The sequence below is a fragment of the Danio aesculapii genome, chromosome 23 (genome assembly GCF_903798145.1).
Source record: "Danio aesculapii chromosome 23, fDanAes4.1, whole genome shotgun sequence".
NCBI classification, from domain to species: domain Eukaryota; kingdom Metazoa; phylum Chordata; class Actinopteri; order Cypriniformes; family Danionidae; genus Danio; species Danio aesculapii.
In genome coordinates this window covers 16,409,506-16,429,455 of record NC_079457.1, presented here as the reverse complement: position 1 = coordinate 16,429,455, position 19,950 = coordinate 16,409,506, and the positions used below count along the sequence as shown (strand labels likewise).

The following is a 19,950-nucleotide window of genomic DNA, read 5'->3' as shown; positions in this document are numbered from 1 at the left end:
GGAGATCTGCGTTAAACCTAATTTTAAAAGAAACATGCACGGGGAAACAAAAACATTGCCATTTGCAAGACATCTGACTCATGAAAATGTTTTTGTTTTTACAATATTGTAACATGAGAATGTATTGTTATATAAACCACCACTGATAATTATATAAAAATAAACACAGCACAAGTGCCTGGACGTGTAAGAGTTGGAAAGGCCTTATTGCAAAGACCCTTTCAGCACACACAGCTCAAGATGACAATAAAACGCACACACATAGACACCTGTTAAAGGGACAGGAAGTGCTGGGGAATGTAGATAGTGATTCACCTGCTTGCGCACACACACTTTGAGCCACACCCACAAAATATCTACCATCTGAACACACACAGAAACACTTCACACACAAACCACACCCACATAACATATCTCTACAGACTCAGACTGCAGAATGATCTATGCTGCCAAACTTACAATAGCACAAATAAAGTAGATTTCCAAGAAAAAACTACCAGATAAATACAGCAACATTTAGCAAAAACTGCTGATAGACATTTCATACGTATAAAGTTACGTAAGAGCCCACTTTAATGACATTTCTGATTTATAGTTATATGTTTAAACAGAAATCTAACTATTGTTCTGTAAATTAAAGATGATTTTTAGTGAATTTAAAACATAATATTGTAATTTAGGGCATGTGTTCACTGTGAAAATGCATTTAAAACACAATCAGCACCTCACCATGCTCTTTGCTGTTCTAAAAAAAGAGACATTCTCATTATCATAAACTACAAAGACATACAAAAAAGAAACAAAAAAATATATATTTTTTTTAGACATTAGGGTCAAGACATTTGCCCTTTTTGGGAATTAAATGCCACACTTTTAGACATGTTTATAATCATTTTTAGACAACACAATACCCATGTTTTAAACTTCTTTTCTTTTTTAATAAATAAATAATTCAAATAAATCGCTATTTGGTGGAATTTTCAATGTATTATTATGACCAAATGTCATTTTTTAAAAATGCTGTAAATTAAAATATATTCATTTAAAATGAGAAAAAGCAACAAAAAAAACTAATATTAAAATGTATTTTATAGAAAAATATAATTTTATAAAAATTATTACAAAAATATATATGTTTTTTTTTTTTAAGTAGGGGTTATTATGTTGATATACACTTTATTAGGTACACCTTACTAGTACTGGGTTGGACCCCCTTTTGCCTTCAGAACTGCCTTAATCCTTCGTGGCATAAATTCAACAAGGTACTGGAAATATTCCTTCTAGGTCCACACTGACATGATAGCGTCACGCAGTTGCTGTAGATTTGTCGGCTGCACATCCATGATGCGAATCTCCCGTTCCACCACACCTTTGTGCTCAATTGGATTGAGATTTGGAGACTATGGAGGCCATTTGAGTACAGTGAACTCATTATCATGTTCAAGAAACCAGTCTGAGATGATTTGCGCTTTATGACATGGTGCGTTATCCTGCTGGAAGTAGCCATCAGAAGATGAGTACACTGTGGTCATAAATGGATGGACATGGTCAGTAACAATACTCAGGTAGGCTGTGGCGTTGACACAATGCTCAATTGGTACTAATGGGCCTAAAGTGAGCCAAGAAAATATCCCCCACAACATTGCACCACCACTAGCCTGAACTGTTGATCCAAGGCAGGATGGATCCATGCTTTCATGAAGTTGACGCCAAAATTCTGATCCTACCATATGAATGCTGCAGCAGAAATCGAGACTCATCAGACCAGACAACATTTTTCCATCTTCTATTGTCCAATTTTGGTGAGCCTGTGCGAATTGTTGCCCCAGTTTTCTTGTTCTTAGCTGACAGGAGGCACCCGGTGTGCTCTTCTGCTGCTGTAGCCCATTTGCCTCAAGGTTGGACGTGTTGTGTGTTCAGAGATGCTCTTCTGCATACCTCGGTTGTAACGAGTGGTTATTAGAGTTATTGTTGCCTTTCTATCAGCTGGAACCAGTCTGGTCATTCTCCTCTGACATCAACAAGGCATTTGCACCAACAGAACTGCCGCTCACTGGATATTTTCTCTTTTCGGACCATTTTCTGAAAACGCTAGAGATGGTTGTGTGTGAAAAATCACAGTAGATCAGCAGTTTCTGAAATACTCAGACCAACCTGTCTGGCACTAACAACAACCATGCCACATTCAAAGTCACTTACATCACCTTTCTTCCCCATTCTGATGCTCAGTTTGAACTGCACCAGATCGCCTTAACCATGTCTACACACCTAAATGCATTGAGTTGCTATCATGTGATTGGCCGAGAAATTTGCGTAAATGAGCAGAGGGACAGGTGTACCTAATAAAGAGGTCGGTGAGTGTGAATCAAAAACTGTTAACTTTAACATTTTGCACATACACATTTACCCTTTAAACCTACACCTGCTGTATTCCCCTTCACAGAGTTTATACTCTATATGTATATTTGTGCATTCACCATCTCTTTTGTACATTTCAGTATTATATTAGCTTTAATTTTTATGTTAGTTTCATGCTTGGCAGAATGACTAATGTTAGCTATCATGTCAATAAAGCACTGTTGACTCTGACTCTGTGTCGGCTGTTGTTCAAAAGAGCATTACTCAACTGTGATGACAATAAAAACAGGTAGAAAAATACTCTGCAGGTAGCAGAAAAAAAAGACAGGGACACACACACACACCCTTCAGGATATGTAAATGCCCTCTTCCTAGAAAAACGGATCCAGGCCAATTCAAACAACAGTGAGACATGATCCTACCAGGTTATCTAAAATCTTTTACTCACCACCAGTGACTGTAGACACTCCTCTCACTGTGTCTCTCTTTCTACCCCTCGCAGGCTTTTTAAAACACATTGCACTGTAAAAAAAAAATGCTGGGTTCCACACAATCGACAGCAAGAACGAATTAAGTTAACTTACTATATTAGTTTTTACAGTGCATTGAACATAAAACAATTAAGTTGTCCCCCAAAAAAGTCAAAAAAAATTTGTTTCAGCTTAATTTAAGTAGTTTGACAAACAAAAAATATCATTTTTTAAGTGTACGAGTTCCTGGCGCAAAAAATAACCTCAAAAAGTCAAAAGCAAACGAATAAAATGGAAATATATATATATTTTTTTAAATAAATAAATGAAATTACATCAATATATAAATTAAATACAACACTAAAACACTAAAAACAATATAAGTGCTGAATATGCTTTAGCTCCAGTAGGGGGCAGTAGTGTAACAAGTCCTGTAAATGAAAGGAAACAACACAAGAGACGTATGTAAAAACCAAAGGAGGAACGGTCGTCTTTCCAAAACACTCACAACCTACATTATCTTCTCTCCAGCTTATCTTCAATCCCCTTCTTTTCCACTATCAGCTACATTTATAGGGTTGAGTGTAGCACTGCTGTCCCATAACTATGGGTAATCCCCACACACTCACCTCACTACTGCTATTCAGATATCCTCAATTGACAGTGACATCTCACGCACGATTACAGGTTCTCTCACATATGGCCTTGCAAATACAGTACACACCTGCTGAAAACAATACAGCAGCATGACAGACGCTCTCAGAAGCAACACACACTGGTCGCATTTAACCTCTTTCACAAACAAGGGAAGGGCAAAGGGCTGACAAAGGCCTAGAAGTTGGCATGAGCGGAACATTCTTAATGCCTATATCTTTCAAGTACTAATTACAAGTAATATTTAAAAGAACACTACACCTTTTTATGGAAAAAAGGCTCATTTTACAAGTCACCTAAAGGTAAACAATTGAGTGTACCATTTTTTAATCAATTCAGCTGATTTTCGGGTCTGGCAAAAGCACTTTTATCTTAGCTTAGCATAGATCATTGAATTGGATTAGACCATTAGCATTTCCCTCTAAAAAAAAATAAATAAATAACCGTTTTGATAATATTTAAGGCTTGACACTTCTGTAGTTACATCATATAATAAGAGCAACAGAAAATATGTAACAGTAAATATGGCTAGGTACTATACTCTCATGGTGTACTCACACTGGGCACGGTTGTTGTAAACCGTGCCCGGGCACAATTGTCCCCCTTCCCTCACTCACATTGCATTTTTTGCCTTCTGATCCTGAGCACACTTATGTCATTGATGCTGCAACTGTTCAGTTTGAAGAGAAGCGCTCTCACTCCGTACCACGGAGATTGCTTTAGGTAGCTTTCAGATGTGTGGTTCGGTTCATTTGATCCAGACCAAGAGCAACAAATTATACATTATAGCCTTTTTCTGCCATTTTGGGTCCTTTTCACAACAGATTGCTTTGGACCAAAACCAGTTTAAAAGAACCAAAATGCAGTCATGTGACAGTCCACATCACTCATTGGTCAAATGTTATTGAATGGATTTCCTGAACTGCTTTTCAATTGGCCAGAATTAACGTGCAGGAAAATGTCAATGGAACTACTGCAAGTAAACAAACCGGCAGACACAAAATGTCGCTTTTTACTATGGAGGTATGACGCTGGCTGATTGTATCCCTGCACAAAGTGTACTATATAGATTGTATACATCACTTTAGACAACTTTTACATTTCGAGAATGAAGCACGGCTGCGGCTGGATAACAATGTTTTAATGCATTACAAACAGAAAAGGCACATTGCAAGTGACTTTAGGAGGCGTGAATTAAATTAGCTAAACTGCGACATGGTCATCTTCCGGAAATATTACCAACGATCCATGAGGTAATGTCCCCCCCCCCCTCATTCTGCCGTAATAATCAAAGAACTTTGCTGCTGTACCATGGCTGCAGGAGAAGAAAAAATATTATGCAGTGATGTTGCCTAGTTACGTAGCTGGGGACTATTTTAAGGCATGGTCATCTTTCGGAAATATTACCAAGGATCCATCAGTTGCGATCTTAATTCCACATGCACTTCAGAATCAAGGTCAAAACTGTAGGCCATTCGCGCATTTCTTATCTATTGTTTTTCAAATACTATGAATTCGGACATGAGACTACTCATCCCACAAACAGTTTTACACAGTATGCTGCAAGAAAATAAGTTATTTCAACTGCAACAAATCTAGACCCAAATGCAATCCGTACACCCAGAAACCTGCAGATTTCTAAGCCAATCATTTAATCTATTTATTTATGCCAAGGGTCTCAAACTCAATTCCTGGAGGGCCGCAGCTCAGCATAGTTTAGCTTCAACCACCTCCCACTCACACCTGCCTTATAGTCTCTAATAGTCTTGAAAAACTTGATTATTTTGATCAGCTGCGTTTGATTAGGGTTGGAGCAAAACTGTGCAGAGCTGCAGCCCTCCAGGAATTGAGCTTGAGACTTGTAAATTACATGGTATTTAACTGTAATATGAACTGTATTTTAATGTAGGACAGTATGTTACTGTGTTTTAAAGTTGCATTCTGACAATTACAGTATATTTTGCAGTAAAGCTATACAATACTGTAAATAAACACACAGCCAGATAAATGTTGTTGTAAATGTAAATACAGTAGGTTTGCTGTAATTGATTTATAGCAAGTTACTGGCGAACTGCAGCCAGTAAGTTTCTGTAGATTCTACAGGAAATTGTTAACAGTGCACTAACATGAATGTGTGTAAATATTTATTTATTTTTTACTATAAATTCAGTAATATTATTGAATATGCAAATGATTCAGTTAATTATGTACAATACAATTTGTAAAGTGATATTTTGTGTCTTTTAGTGGGTGTATTATATGAAGGAACTGCTGTAGCTTCCCGAATAAGTGGTCGTAATTAACTTTATTGCATTTTTTTTTTCATCTGTGTTATGTTTTTATGTTAGGTTGTTCGCTCCTACACAATTTATGTGGAAAAACATTTCCATTTTTAGCATGGTAGATTTTATTATTATTTTAATTTTAGCAATTGTAGATACGTGGGTAATCCAAAATGAAAAAAAAAAAACTACTACCAAGAGCTAGCGTTATCGAAACTCAAGATTTTGGCCTCAAATCAAGTTGTGTTACAGCAAATGGCCAAAATGCAGGTAACACTAGATGTAAACCCTCTTTATTGATTATTTAAAGAGAAATTTGAAACTGGGCGTTGCATATATTGAAATAGTTTAGCAGGTTTGCTCTCCGTTTTCAACTAATCAATTTCTTCAAGCAGCTCATTTGGTTAGAAATATACTTATGTCTTGAAATCATCTGGTAGCGTAACAATATTAAAAGAGCTACCAGTCTGTGTTGTCTCGAATTCTCTGCTTGTTTTTACTACTTTCAGTTTCATTTTCTCATATACCAACTTTGCTAAATTAAAGAAAGGCGCCACTTTGGCGGGAAATGCACTCATTTTACAAGTCACATACATTTTACCATTTTATAATAAATTCAGCCGATCTCCAGGTCTGGCTGGAGAACTTTCCAGTTTAGCATAGCTCAACCCAAATCATTGAATTGGATTAGACCACCATTGGATTGGATTGAACTGAACTGAACATCCCATCAGATATTTTAAGCATTAAACAATGAAACAAAAGCCCCTCACTGGGTCCCATTAGTGCAGACTAAAACTCAGTGACAGCTTTGAGCCTTGTTGCAAGAATTTAGCTTGATATTTTGCTACGGTGTTTAAAATCGAACCCATTAATTTGTATAAATACACAATCATTTTTTTTAGCAGATAAAATCCAGCCATCACTTTGTGATTCATAACCTTTGTCCTGACTCTGAGAATCTATAATACGGAATCATCCATTTTAACAATCGTAAGGTGAAGAAAACCGCAAGCCTGATCATTCGGACAAGTAACACTACATTTAATCTGCAACAAGCCACAACATTTAAGGTAACATTCATCTCCATAGCACAAGTGGTTCAGAACAACGTAAATGCCCAAGGTTTTATTCTTCGGGGTTAATTGCTTGATCCTTTCCATAACTTGATGCTTCATTTAGCATTAAAAACATAATCAGACAAATAAACTGTAATTAAAAGCACACAGACTACTATAAATTCAGCCAGTGCTTTAGTCTAACTAGTTAAAATAATATTCAAGCACTACTGAGTATTCAGAGGAGAGCAAAAAATGAGAAACAGCCAGACAAAAAAAAGAAGAAAACCAGCTATTGGTGCTGTTGAATAGGGTCAATAACCTTTCTCTTTCTTGCTCTGACCAATCTATGTAGTGCTGCACGTCTCGCAGTACAGGCACAATGACATATCACCATTTCTGCAAAAGCCACAAAGTGCAAAAAAGAAGAAAACGAGTAGTATCAAGGCCAGCTGTAAACCAGTCACTCTTTCCTGTGTGGGCGGCAAAAATAAGGCAGCAAAGAGAAGAGAGGGGAAAAAAAGGGATGGATGACTCGAGGTGGTCGGATGGCAAAGAGGAAGAATTCACACCAAAAAACAAAGTGTGAAAGGTGCACCGTGCTTTTCAAAAACAGGACTTCACCCACGCTTGCCTCGGCAAACATAGAGTTAACAAGAACAGATGTGAGAAAGACAGATACTAAGTGTGTGTACTCAAAGCATCCTAACAGTAAAACAAGACTTTTGCATTTTCTGAAGAAAACAGTGGATGTTTGCATGTGCAAAACTTTGCTGCCAAGACATTCAAAGTGTTTCCCTTGGAATTTCTATGCTTTTGGTAAGCATAATAATGGGTTGCCTATAAACAAAATATTCTTGTCAGTGGAGATGGCACAGGTCTTTCCTTTAAAGTAAGTGTAAGGTATTTTCAAGTTGATTTCTTCAACAATGTAAAAATACACCTTAGAAACTTTAGACGATAATATCTGGAGGAAGATTTCTGAACACGAGGGTTGAGTATGACGATTGAAGATGTTATGTTTAAAGAGATAGTTGACCCAAAATTAAAATTCTCACTATTTACTCACCCTCGAGTGGTTCCTTTCTTTTGTTGAGCACGAAAGAAAATATTTGAAGAAAGCTGAAAACCAGCAACCATTGACTTCCATAGTATTTGTGTTTCCGAGTAGAGAAGTCAATGGTTAAAGGTTTACAGCTTTCTTCCGAATAATGTGTACAACAGAAAAAAAGAAACTCCTAATGGATTGGAACAAGTGAAGGGTGAGAAAATGGTGATCATTTTTATTTTTCATGATTTCAATTAAAATATTCAATTAAAATGATTTCAATAAAAATATTTGCAATAAGCCATTAATTTGCACAACAACATATAAAACCAACAGTGAGCCAGAAAACTAAGCATTTGAGTTTTTAAAAAATACGTTTTTAAAATAAATGTCCTTATTGTCTCAAGTTCAAAAGCTCAAAATGTAATTTTGTGAAAACTGTGACATCTCACACAATTACTTGACAAACATTATCAAGTACGGAAGAGCAGGAACGAAACTAACAAAGCGATTTTCTCGAAGCCCTGACAACATTTGCTTTACATTCAGCAAGGAACCCTTGATGGAGCTGTCAAATATCAGCTGATTTTGGCACTGTGTCCCGCAGTATGGTTCGAATTTAAATTTTTAAGTGCAGAAAGTAAATTATTGTAGCTGTACTCTTTTCCTTATTACTAACTATGCTTCTCTTTTCATGCATCACAGTAATGATCAATCTACAGGTTATTTAGTGCAATAGCACATCCTTAAGTTTGCAATCTCTGAGTTTTTCAGTTTAAAAGTAAATCATGAACTTATCCTATTTAATGTGACACAGTTTACTATACTCCAGTTAGATTGCACTCTTTTAACAAAAGCTCCTACTTAGAGCACCGTCCTAGATGTAAAGCAGATAGAGGAACTCTACATATGCGGTTGTTTGCCCTAACTAAAGAATATTGGAAGAGGTCTTAGAGGTTATTGCCAGTTGTAGGTACTAATGTGCCTACAGAGCCTAGACTTACCCTCTTAGAAGATACTACACTACTTGATCAACAAAGCATTAACCTGAGATTTGTCAGACTAGCCCTACTAGCAGCCATAAAATGTGAAATTCTGAGATGGAAGGGTTCTAAACCACCTTTTACTTCCATGTGAATTAAAGAAGTGTCATCTCATATGCCTTTGGAAAAAATGGAGTTTCGTTAGCAAAAGTGGCAAGATTTGTCTGTCAAATACTGGGGCAGCTTCATTTCTTACTTGGGTATAACAGGACAGAATGCTTAGAACATGACTATGTTTTCTTGTTTAGATTTATTCATGGTTTATTTGTGGCAGTACAGGTTGGAGGTTTGGGGCATGTATAGGGCAGTATGTGCGGGGATGAAAGATCTATTTAGATTATTCTGCACCTTGCTGTGCTATGTGTTTAACTTGGAAAAATCCAATAAACATAATGCTCAAAAAAATTATAATTCCTGTGGGGACGAATGCAACACTTATTTATGTCCCACTGCTAATAGCATACTATATCTTTCACTTTTACGTTGGAGTTTGCAGTGCTTTCATTTTGATGTTTTATAAAATGAATGCATATTGCCAATAAGAATAAACATTCAACAAATTGTAAAAAATTTTAACATTTTGCATTGTCGGATTGCTTTTCAAACATTTGATGGAAGTACAATATAAAATGAAAATGCGGTTTAATATTTTTTTTGGCAAAAATAAAGAACAAAATATCTTAGCAAGGACACAGTCAGATACATTTAAAATAAACAAGATTTAGCCAGTAAATCTAGCAAATGTGTTACTTTTGTCCCTACTGACATGTTTAAAGTAAAATTATTTTGAAGTTGTTAATAATTTGTTCAAAATACCACCCAATATTGACAGACCATTTATGAGTTAGTAACCACAGTGAAAATATATTTCTGTCTAAAACATTATCTACCATTATCTAAAAATAGTACTTTCGTCCCCGCTCGACCCTATACCCCTTACTATCAGTTTCATTACAAAGTGACATGAACTACTGGCCCGACATGCATAATACAGCATTTTTGGTCATTTTTCATGGATCTGGGTGCATATAAACTATTTTGACAATGTTGTCATCTTTACACAAACTGAAAAGGAAACACATTTCAGTTAAAGTAAATTGTTGCCTTGCAAAACATATCCTTAATCTCTAATACTCTTTAAAACTTTGAAAGTAGTTTGTTAAATAGTTTGTGTGTAAAATAACAGTGCTTTATCATTGCTATTATTATTAATAAGTTTGTGCATTTAAATTAAGAAAGTCTGTGAACATTTGAACTTTGTATTGAACTAGGTTCTGAACTTCTTATTTCTTGAATTAATTTTCTAGTTTATTTAGGCTTAATGAAATCCAATTAAATAACAATCCAACTCATACACTCTTTTTAATATCAGAATTCAATAGTTTTAAAGACCAGGTCAGTGTAAAATTATAAAATAAGGCCAATTTAACTGTACACAGTTTGCGTTTATGTATGTGTGTTAAGGCCATCTTCAGATCTGTGCATGTGTGCATCCTCTCCCAAGGTGGCTGGTCTACCACATATGAAAGCAAAGCATCTGTAAAACAATCTCTTCCAATATGATCTGGGTGTGTTAACACCTTCATGTGGCCACAAAGAGACTCTGTTTTGCATATGCATGTGTGCGTACACACGCAGACGCACACATAAGTGATAAACACCACAAGCTAACACACCCTTTAAGGTGAGCAAACAACAAGTTCCCCTCCACCCCCACATACTCACACACTCCTCAACATCAGTATCAAAAATGAAATGGGGAAATCTTTATTTCAGAATATTTATACAAAGCTTTAGGTCTATATATGTACATCAGTGCTATAAAACAATTTAAAACTGCACAAAAAATGGGTACGAAATACTGATTATAATAACTAAAATGCACTTTTACAGTGTCAAAAACATAATAGAAAAAACTCCAGGTGTCCCCCCAAACCCAATATGTCTTCCCTCGTTCTGTGTTTGCGGTAAACCAGCGCCGTACCTCATATCAAATGGCAGCAACACAGCTGTAGAGAGAATCTGCTGTTTTTTTCCCCCTTTAGCACTCTGCGTGCTCCTACTGTGCATTTTCTTTCCATTATGTCGACAGACTCTAAAACCTCATCAATAATTCATCAAAATCTACACTATCAAGTACAAAAATATATGTTTAGTTAAATGAACTATTGTTTAAAAAGTTTGAAATCATTTAAGTCAAGATTAAAAATACCAAAGGCTTTTAACATAATACAAATTTGCTGAGGTTTGAGGTGATATGTTGGACAAAAAAAAAAAGTGTTAAAATTTCCAGTGTAATGATTAGCTGTAAATAAATATTTAAAAAAAACAAACAATACAAAAGTATAAAGAACAAATGAGTAGTAAAATAAATCGGCAGTCGAAGTGCTTTGTATAATTACACTGCACATATGCACAAAAACCTGACCTGTGATTAATGCTTATATGCCAATGTTCATAATCTATTAAACGTGTTCATATAACACTGTTACTGATTGTTCAGTCTGTCAGCCTCTAGATACAGCTCAGCTCTTTTTGGATTTATTATCATAAGTGACGCATGAAAAGTCTGAGAGACGGATAAAATGTCCTGAAGAAAATAATAAAAGGTCAGTCTCGAGTAAAAGCTTTTCTCTGATTGGCTTTGACGATGTCATCCGGAGAGGGTGTGTTGAAAGAAAATGGAGTGATGTGATGGAGAGGTGCACACTGCACTCGTTCTTTCACTCTCTCCATCTGCCTGCTGTATAAGAAAGCGCTGTGTGTAACTCTACCCCGCTGACTCTTACTGCATCTCACAGGCACGCACATCGCCAATGCAAAGATTGATGGTTTAGCAAACACACGCTTTTTCAGACTAGCCGTTTCTTCTGTAAAATTCAAAAGAGCTGGAGAACGGCTGATGGGAGATGTTTTGGACATCAGCGTGCTAAGATCAATGCTCCGATTCAAATTTAGTGGATGAGGTTTAGGTACAGCTGGCTTTTTCAATTCGTTAATAGACCCATTTTCATACTTTAATGCTGGAAGTTGTGGCACAAGTGACGCCTGATGTTGGGACATGAGGTCAGACAAAGATGGAGCATCTGATAACCTAGGAGGAGTATTTGAGGCAGGTTTCTGAGAGTGCGTATTGTTCTGCGTGTCAGTTACATGGAAACTGTTTGTGCTTATGTTGAGTCCTGGCAAACTGTCATATAGTTTGGGACTGCTGTCCTGATGCTCCTGAATCAGTTCAGCCAATGAAAGGCTTGCAGAGCTCGTTCCCTGCCCTGGTACTCCCAGCAGTCCACTACCTTGCATGACAGAGCTCAAACTTCCTAAGGACACAGGAAGAGGCGCGGTCCGCTGGGAATCCTGCAGTGCTAGATTACTGAGAGAGCAGGTAAGCAGACATGAGGAAGGTGGGTGAGAGGGTCCCAAAGAGAGAGTCCCAGAGCCAACAGACAAAGGTGGGACATTGGGACCCTGAGATAGAAGTGTAGAAAGTGGGGCAGAAGGACCATTAAAAGAGCCAAAAGGACTTGTTGTAAGGGGAATTGTGCAATCTGTTGAAAGACCAGTGGAGGGAACTAGAGGAGGAACAGTTGAATGCTTGTGTTCATGCTGAGCTATTAGATGAGCTAGTGAACTCTGTCCAGTAGTTGACTGCCCATTGCCCAAATTATGACTTGAAACTACTTTTAAATGGTCTTTTGCCAAGCTTCCAAATCCAGGGGGAGGATTTAGAGCATTAGGTTTGGTCATGTTTGGCTCGGGCTCTGCTAACAGATCGCTGAGGTTGTATGATTGGTTTTGTTTTGGGGGTTTGCATGAACATGCACTGGATATAGTCTTATTACTGTTGTGTGAGAGAGGAAATAAGGCTCCTTACCTTGCGAGGGCCAATCGTAATCAGAGAGTGCAACCAAGATGATGAGGAGGGCGTTCAAAGTTCATTGGTTAGCAGAGACCACAGAGAGAGCAAGAAAAAAGGCAATACGTTATAAACTGGAAATTAAGGACTAGTAAGTCAAACACACACAAAAATATTCAAAAGGGAGAAAGGCTAGGGATACATTTGTATCTTATTTAGTTTTATTTCTATAAATAGATTTAAATATGTAAAGAAAATTTTTCTTCTTTGAAGTCACAATTTATTTTAACAAATACAGCGATATAAATTAATATATTAGTAGTAGTAGAACTTTTATAATTGTTCATGTTTTAGTATCTATTTATTTTTAGCTAAACCTATTCTATAACTAAAAACCCCAGTTTTGGAAAAACCCTGGAGTTTGCCATATTCCCCTGAGACATAATGCCAACTTTGTTTGTTTTTTTCTTCTTTCAACATGTGGTCATCTTGAAGTGACTTTCATTTTCATTTTGGATTAAATATACGCAAGAGAACAGATTTTTATGTGAAAGTGACACAGATGTGTTCAGAATAGCTAATGGCTTTTGGGTGTGTAGGGTTTTTTCTTTTGGTGATGTGTGCTAGATTTAAAAGGAAGGGTGTGTGTGTGTGTGTGTGTGTGTGTGTGTGTGTGTGTGTGTGTGTGTGTGTACCTTTCTGTGGTGCAGCTGTGGTGTTAGGCTCCGGCTGTGGGTTGGTTCTGGCAGGAGGGGCTTGTGTATTGGTGTTCTCGCTCAGAATGAAATCAAGGGCTCGGTGAGGATCACAGTCATATTTCAGAGCTGCCTGAGTCAATGTGGAGTCTGGAATTGAGTCTCCCAGTACAGTCCTCATCTGATCCAAACAGGAATACAACCGGCCTGTTGTCACAAAATATAAATTAAAGACAACTAATCCCAGTGGATTATGTTAGCATTCATCTCAACTGATTCAGGATTTTGGACAAATATTGAGGACTACACGAACAATGATATTAGTACGAATACTGCTGTCAGTATTGTTTGAGCTAAAAAAAGTCCTATTGAGAAACTACATTTTCCAAAGTCTGAAGTTAGCAGCAGCAGGGCAGAGGTGCACCAGTCACTGAATCCAGCATATAGGGGTTCTCAACTGTCCGCCACATTCTGTCTTTATTTTATGCACCGTCTCTCATAAAGTTATCTGTAGCTCATATGACAGTATTCTGTATTTAGCTTTTCGCTTGTACAGTGGCTCTGAACTGTCAAAACACCTCTTCAATCGCTTTTTCAGATGAAAAAAGCGAGAAAAAATTAAATTAAATTAAACCCGATTAGAATTTTTTTTTAATGACTAATTAAATTTTCGGAGGCAGTGTGTCAATACAACTTACACAACATGAGGAAAAATTTATTTTTTAACGTATAAAAATTTCGTATTTAATGTACCTTTACAAGCAGGGCTTGACATTAACACGCGCCAGCCCGCCAAGTGCGGGTAGATTTCAGCTGTGGCGTGTTAGGCAAACACTCCCACTAGCCACTTTGGCTGGTTGAAAATAATTTTTAAATTGCCAGAGCTGCCTCGTCCCTAAAGATTAGAATGTGAGTTTAAGATTGTTTGTCAATATGCAACAAATGTGATCTTAAAACCAAGAAGCAACACGATTGATAACTTTTTACGCGAGCAAACAAAAAGCAGTTGAAGACCGAATGAGAGGATGATCATGCGCATAGTGAGACACAGGCGATCTTCGCTCAGTGACGTTGTGAGCGAAGCATAGCTGATGTGAAGTGTGCGAGTGCTTAAAAGCTCCCGATTTCTTGTGCAACACAACTGTGCCTGGAAACGCAACTAGTGCGGTCATTTCTATTTGAAATAGATTGGAAAAATGCAGTGCTCATGCACCCACAGTCCTGCTGCTTTGAAGAGATCTCCAGATTTTTTTGTAAGCAACAGTGGTTGCCGCTTTTACCTAACATTAACAGTGTGTACGTGATCATCCTTATCGTGCACAGAATGTTTTTCACTGGCTTTCTTTTGCTTGCAGTTATTTTTGTTAATATGGTTTAATTACCATCCTTTACAATAACATTGTTTTAATAGGAGATTGACTCTCCATTTATCTAAAGTTACCTGATGATCTGGGACCTTTAGCCTGGACAAACTACTGTGTATAGTTTTAGATAAATGAGAATATTTTTGTTAATTGTTTTTTTAGTCCATTGTCAATTGTTTTTTTCGAATATTTTTGTAGAATAAAAAATGTATGTATACAGCTATATTTAGCTTAATTTCACACATTTTTTTAAATTTGTGGCAAGGAAATAACTAGTTTAGTGTGGCCAGTGGAAAAAAATGGTAAATCCTTAGTGTTGAACCCTAAAAAGTAGGGAGGCATGTGGACATAGCACATAATTTAAATATATTTTCCCAACAACGAAAAACTAGCCACAGTGGCTGCTGATCAAAAAAGTTAATGTCAAGCCCTGTTTACAAGTATAACTTTATAGCCTGTCACTCCTCTAAAATCCTCTTGTACATTAAAAAAAGCTGTTGCAAACAATTTATTTTGGCTGAATTTAATCAAACAATTTGGTAAATGTAGTAATTTAAATTTAGTAATGTTCAACTTAATTTGTCCCAAATAAGCTGTTTGCAAACACTTACCTTAAAAAACGTTAGTAAATCTAACTAATCATCTTTGAATCTTTTTTTTTTTCAATGTAGGGGTAATTCAGGGAAACATGAAAAATTGCTGTTATTTATATGCTCATATGTCATCCAAGATATAGGTGACTTTTCTTCAAAAGAAGTTAAAAGATTTTTAGCTGAAAATGTGGTTAGGGATTCATATAATTCACGTCAACAGTTAACATCCTTCCGAGAGTGAGAGAAACAGACAGGAAAAACGAAATTAACACCTAGTGATTTTGACAATTCTCTGTAATCTCATACAGCAAAATGAAACAACTGAATGTTACTAACAATAACATCACCTTCAAATATATATCCTGGATGATGCCATACAAACGAGAAAGATTATGTTTGTGTGTGCATCAGAGGACTGACTATTCACAACCATGATCTGATATAGATTATTAGGAATGCGCAATATATAAAAATGATCAAAATATTGCAAATGTGCATATCGTGATGGTTTGTGATTCATTTTAAAAAATTATCTTGGTGTGTCTGCCAGTAGCACACCCTCTGAAAGACTTTTCAACAGATCACACAATGCAGTTACATGTTAATGCGCATCTCGGAAAACAAGCAGAGCGGACATGCTGGTTTTCCTGTGCAAAAATGTGTAATGGCTGTTGTATGAATGCTAAAATATGACCAAGCATTTATACCATTTTAGGAAAACAATAAGACAGCAAAGAAGTCATTTCAATCTGTCTGAGATGTTTTTATTGTCTTGGTTGTTCTTAATTCTTTCAGGTTGATTAAAAAACTAAATCAGTGGAGCAAATTTGTGGTGATACTTATTTTTAGGCCTGTCTCGGCATCCATTTTTTGTTGTATGACATATTGCATCAAAATATATTGCGATAAACGATATAATTGTCATTTAAGATCATTTTACGCTACTCATTATATAATACAAGAATGATAATATACAGACTCCCTAATTTTTCATGATTTTTTTTGTGCGATAAAAATGATTTTGTGGTGGTAATTCCCAGAAATTTGCGGACTATATATTATTTAAAATACTAGGTAGCCTACTATGTTAGGTGTGTAATCTGACACAATGACACAAATGATAAAAAGAAAGCTTCTTTATTTTGGTCTTTTGTCAAAACAACAGGGGTGTCAAAATTAATTGTTTCTTGGGTGCACCGCGATGCATGCGCGGACAATTCGGTATCGGTTCAATAATAATCTTAACCGGTTATTATGTAATGACGTAATTTATCTCTTTTGCGCCATGTTGCCGTATGGCAAGGGAGGTGAGCGTGAGTATTTGCAATGCTCCAACTACTTAAAAAACACAGAAACTACACAATTTCACTGTGTGTTTGCTGAACAGTCTTTCACTGACATTTACAGCAGAAGCCCCTATTTCACTGCGATTGAAAGAATGAAAGTAAACTCCGTTTCTCTCTCTCACTGTGGCCCATTTGACCTGTTAGCCTGACTTTTCCTCTCCTCTCAGCTGTTACACCGATACTTCTGGATGCAGACATGAGAGCGTGGCTGCAGAGTGTTCTCCACTGTGTCTATCATGGATCAGCTGTGATTGCCACTGCAAGTTATCAGGTTCACTCATCTGTGAAGAGCGCAACGCGCAAGAGCCAATCACAGCCCTTTCTGTTGAGCGTGTGACCAATCAAAGGGGTGTAAGAGAACTTGGTAGACAAGGATCAGAAGCGAGCGGTATATTTATATTTGTTTATTTGCTCTAAACGCTGGTGTTGTTTAAAGGTACAGTTTATATATCTGACTGTTTGTATTAAAGGAAAAAATGTATTACAAATAGTATATAAATATATTTATTCATTTTAATCCAAGAATTGCTGCTGTGAAGAAACTATAAAACTGTGTATGGAAAGCATTGTCAATGAACTGTGATGCACCGGGATATCGAATTGAACCGAATCGATGGCATAATAATCGTAACCGAACCATGAGACCAGTGTAGGTTCACAGCTCTACAAGACAAGATTTAAAACAGTAGGGATAAAGCCAAAGGAAGGTTGTATAACTTTTATTTTTATCCACAAACTTACTTTCTCTCTCTCTCTCAGATTTCACTCCCTGGAGCATCTGACATCATGTACTTCACACATAGGACATGCGTTAGGGCTTCCCCTACCGTAATACACCTAAAACACGGATTGCCGCAAAACTCCTCAATGGCAAGGAAGGGTCTTCTCTCATTAATTGCATGGAAAAAGTTTAACTAAATCGTTTATCGATTTCACGAACATCATAATACCAACCATACATGTAAAACACAATTAATGTCTTTCAATTTGGTCACGTCCAACGGCATAAGCTGCTCTCTTTTCGGTCTGTTCCATTTTTGCAGTCTGAAGTGTGTGAAATGCACAAAATGCCCAATTTGCACCACAGGAAGTCTAATCGCATCTTTGCATTGACTTGACATGTAAATTACCCGCGCTTCATCCGCGTCTGTTTACTGCTTAGGCTGCAAAAAAAGGTCATATCCATGTGTTGTGTGATAAGTCGATATATTGATTATCTGCTTGTCAAGTCGTGACGTATCAGTGACGTATGAAATACTGTTTCCGGATCAAAGCCGCTACTCATTTGAATTGAGAAAATTTGTTTTAATGTTAATGTTTTAACAATTTATAAAAAATTAATCACTTTCTGGCCATCGGATATTAGGCATGGATGGATATATTTATATAAAGAGCTTTTGAAAATTTTCTAAAGTATTACATCGCTTTGTAAATGTTTATTACTACCATGACGAGTCTCCCTATACAGTTCGATATAGCACTTGGACCCGGAAGCTGTTTTGCATGCCTCACACTTTACAAGCTGATAGTGAAAGGCCTACTTCTTTTATATATATTGGTTTGTTTACATTGTTAAAATTTCTATTTGGTTTTATGCAACAGTAAATCATGGCTGTTCACTTTCAGAAGTTGTAGTGGTTTTCTTTTCCTAGAAATAATACAAAAAATATGTTTGTATCAAATTATTTTCTTCAATATCGCACAGCAAAATACTGTCATGAACCTGCTTGTTACTGCTTGTGAGGCTGCAGATAAAAGATAATAATGTGGTGAATAATTTTTTTTGTTTGTTTAGACTTCCATTCACCCAGATTCATAGTTTACATTTTTCATAAAGTTCTATACAATTTAAATACTACCTACATCTTGGATGACCTGAGGATGAGATAGTTAATAGCGAATGTTCATTTATAGGTAAACTCTCCATTTAATGTCTTCACCTTCACCATGTACCTTGTTGTAGTGAGTCTAGTGTGCTTGTCATGGTGGGAGAGGTTGGCATCTCCTCTTCTTCCTCTTCATACTCCGCCTCTTCCACAGTCTCTACATGCCGAGCTTGCCTCGAGTCTTGACGGGAGTAGATAAACTGTGCGGCTACAGAAAAATAATATAAAACATCTCAATAACAGACAATACTAACCTCAATATTTACATAGTTTGGAATTCGACAAGTAAAAGAATGTGAGATTTTTAAAGACATTGCAAATGGCTTGCTCTGGGTCACATAAGCCAATCAAATGTTATAGGTGTCCGGGTTAGGACCAAATATTTTAGCATTGTAATATAGCATATTTGCTCAAAATTATACAAAAGGTATCATTTAAAAGAAATAAATATCTAATAAAAGTGCAAATATCTAATAAAAATGCAAAAAAAAAATGCATTTTTGAGTTATATGAATGGCCTAATAAGGTATTAGTCCTTTTTTCCACAAGCAACTTTAATGAAAACACAAACCAGTGGCTGGAGATATGCAATAGTCATCTTCCACTGACTGTCCATACATGTCATCATCTTCAAAGTCTATGAAAGTGAGAAAAACAGACAAAATTCCCATTGCGTCAACAAACACAAGTGCATTGATATGGCCAAAAAAGCTTTGCTTAGTCAGCCTAACCATCTGAATCAATACAAAAGCACTTACTAACAAAAAAGCAAGTCAAAAACGCTTATTCTGGGCACAAATAGCATGAATCTTAACAAGAAAAACAAACCAGCTGTTACTTTTGTTTCATATTAGCTGGGCATCTGATCTGTGATAACCAAATAATACTCAAATACAAATGCAAGATGGTAATGAACTACTGTCCATATTTATTATCAATAAATACTATTATTTATCGTTTAAACGCAAAAGCATGTTGCCAGGTGAACAGAGCAGCTGTTACCATCTGAAATAGTGATACGACAGCAGTCTATCATGATCTGCAGCGATGATCTATGTATAAATAAACCAGCTAACTAGCAAACACACAGGCCCATTTACAGAAAAGCGAAGACATATAACATTTGCCGTCGATACCTTCGTCGTAGTTATAACCTCGGACATTCCTGTGGCGGGACATTTTTTGTTCGACGGCTTTCTTTCACGTAAACAAAGTACGCGAGGCTGGAAATTAATTGTCAGTGTAAAGTTTAGACATGCGTCTTACTCCACAGCCGCCATGTTTGACGGCCATTACA

General features: G+C 36.6%; 1 protein-coding gene across 2 annotated transcripts in view; it reads right to left on the bottom strand.

Annotated features, from left to right (window-relative positions):
- hbs1l (HBS1-like translational GTPase) overlaps positions 1-19,950 on the bottom strand; it is a 43,632-nt gene extending 23,682 nt beyond the window's left edge. Inside the window, exons 1-5 of one of the 2 annotated variants that reach the window (XM_056448827.1) lie at positions 19,790-19,950; positions 19,225-19,290; positions 18,721-18,861; positions 13,465-13,671; positions 10,658-12,782 (exon numbers count right to left, since the gene is read on the bottom strand). In XM_056448827.1, the coding sequence (XP_056304802.1) occupies positions 11,524-12,782; positions 13,465-13,671; positions 18,721-18,861; positions 19,225-19,290; positions 19,790-19,832 (1,716 nt within the window). In that variant the 5' untranslated portion in view covers positions 19,833-19,950 and the 3' untranslated portion in view covers positions 10,658-11,523. Of the gene's footprint in view, positions 1-10,657; positions 12,783-13,464; positions 13,672-18,720; positions 18,862-19,224; positions 19,291-19,789 lie in introns of those variants that run through there. The other variant, XM_056448826.1, reaches the window with a different exon arrangement.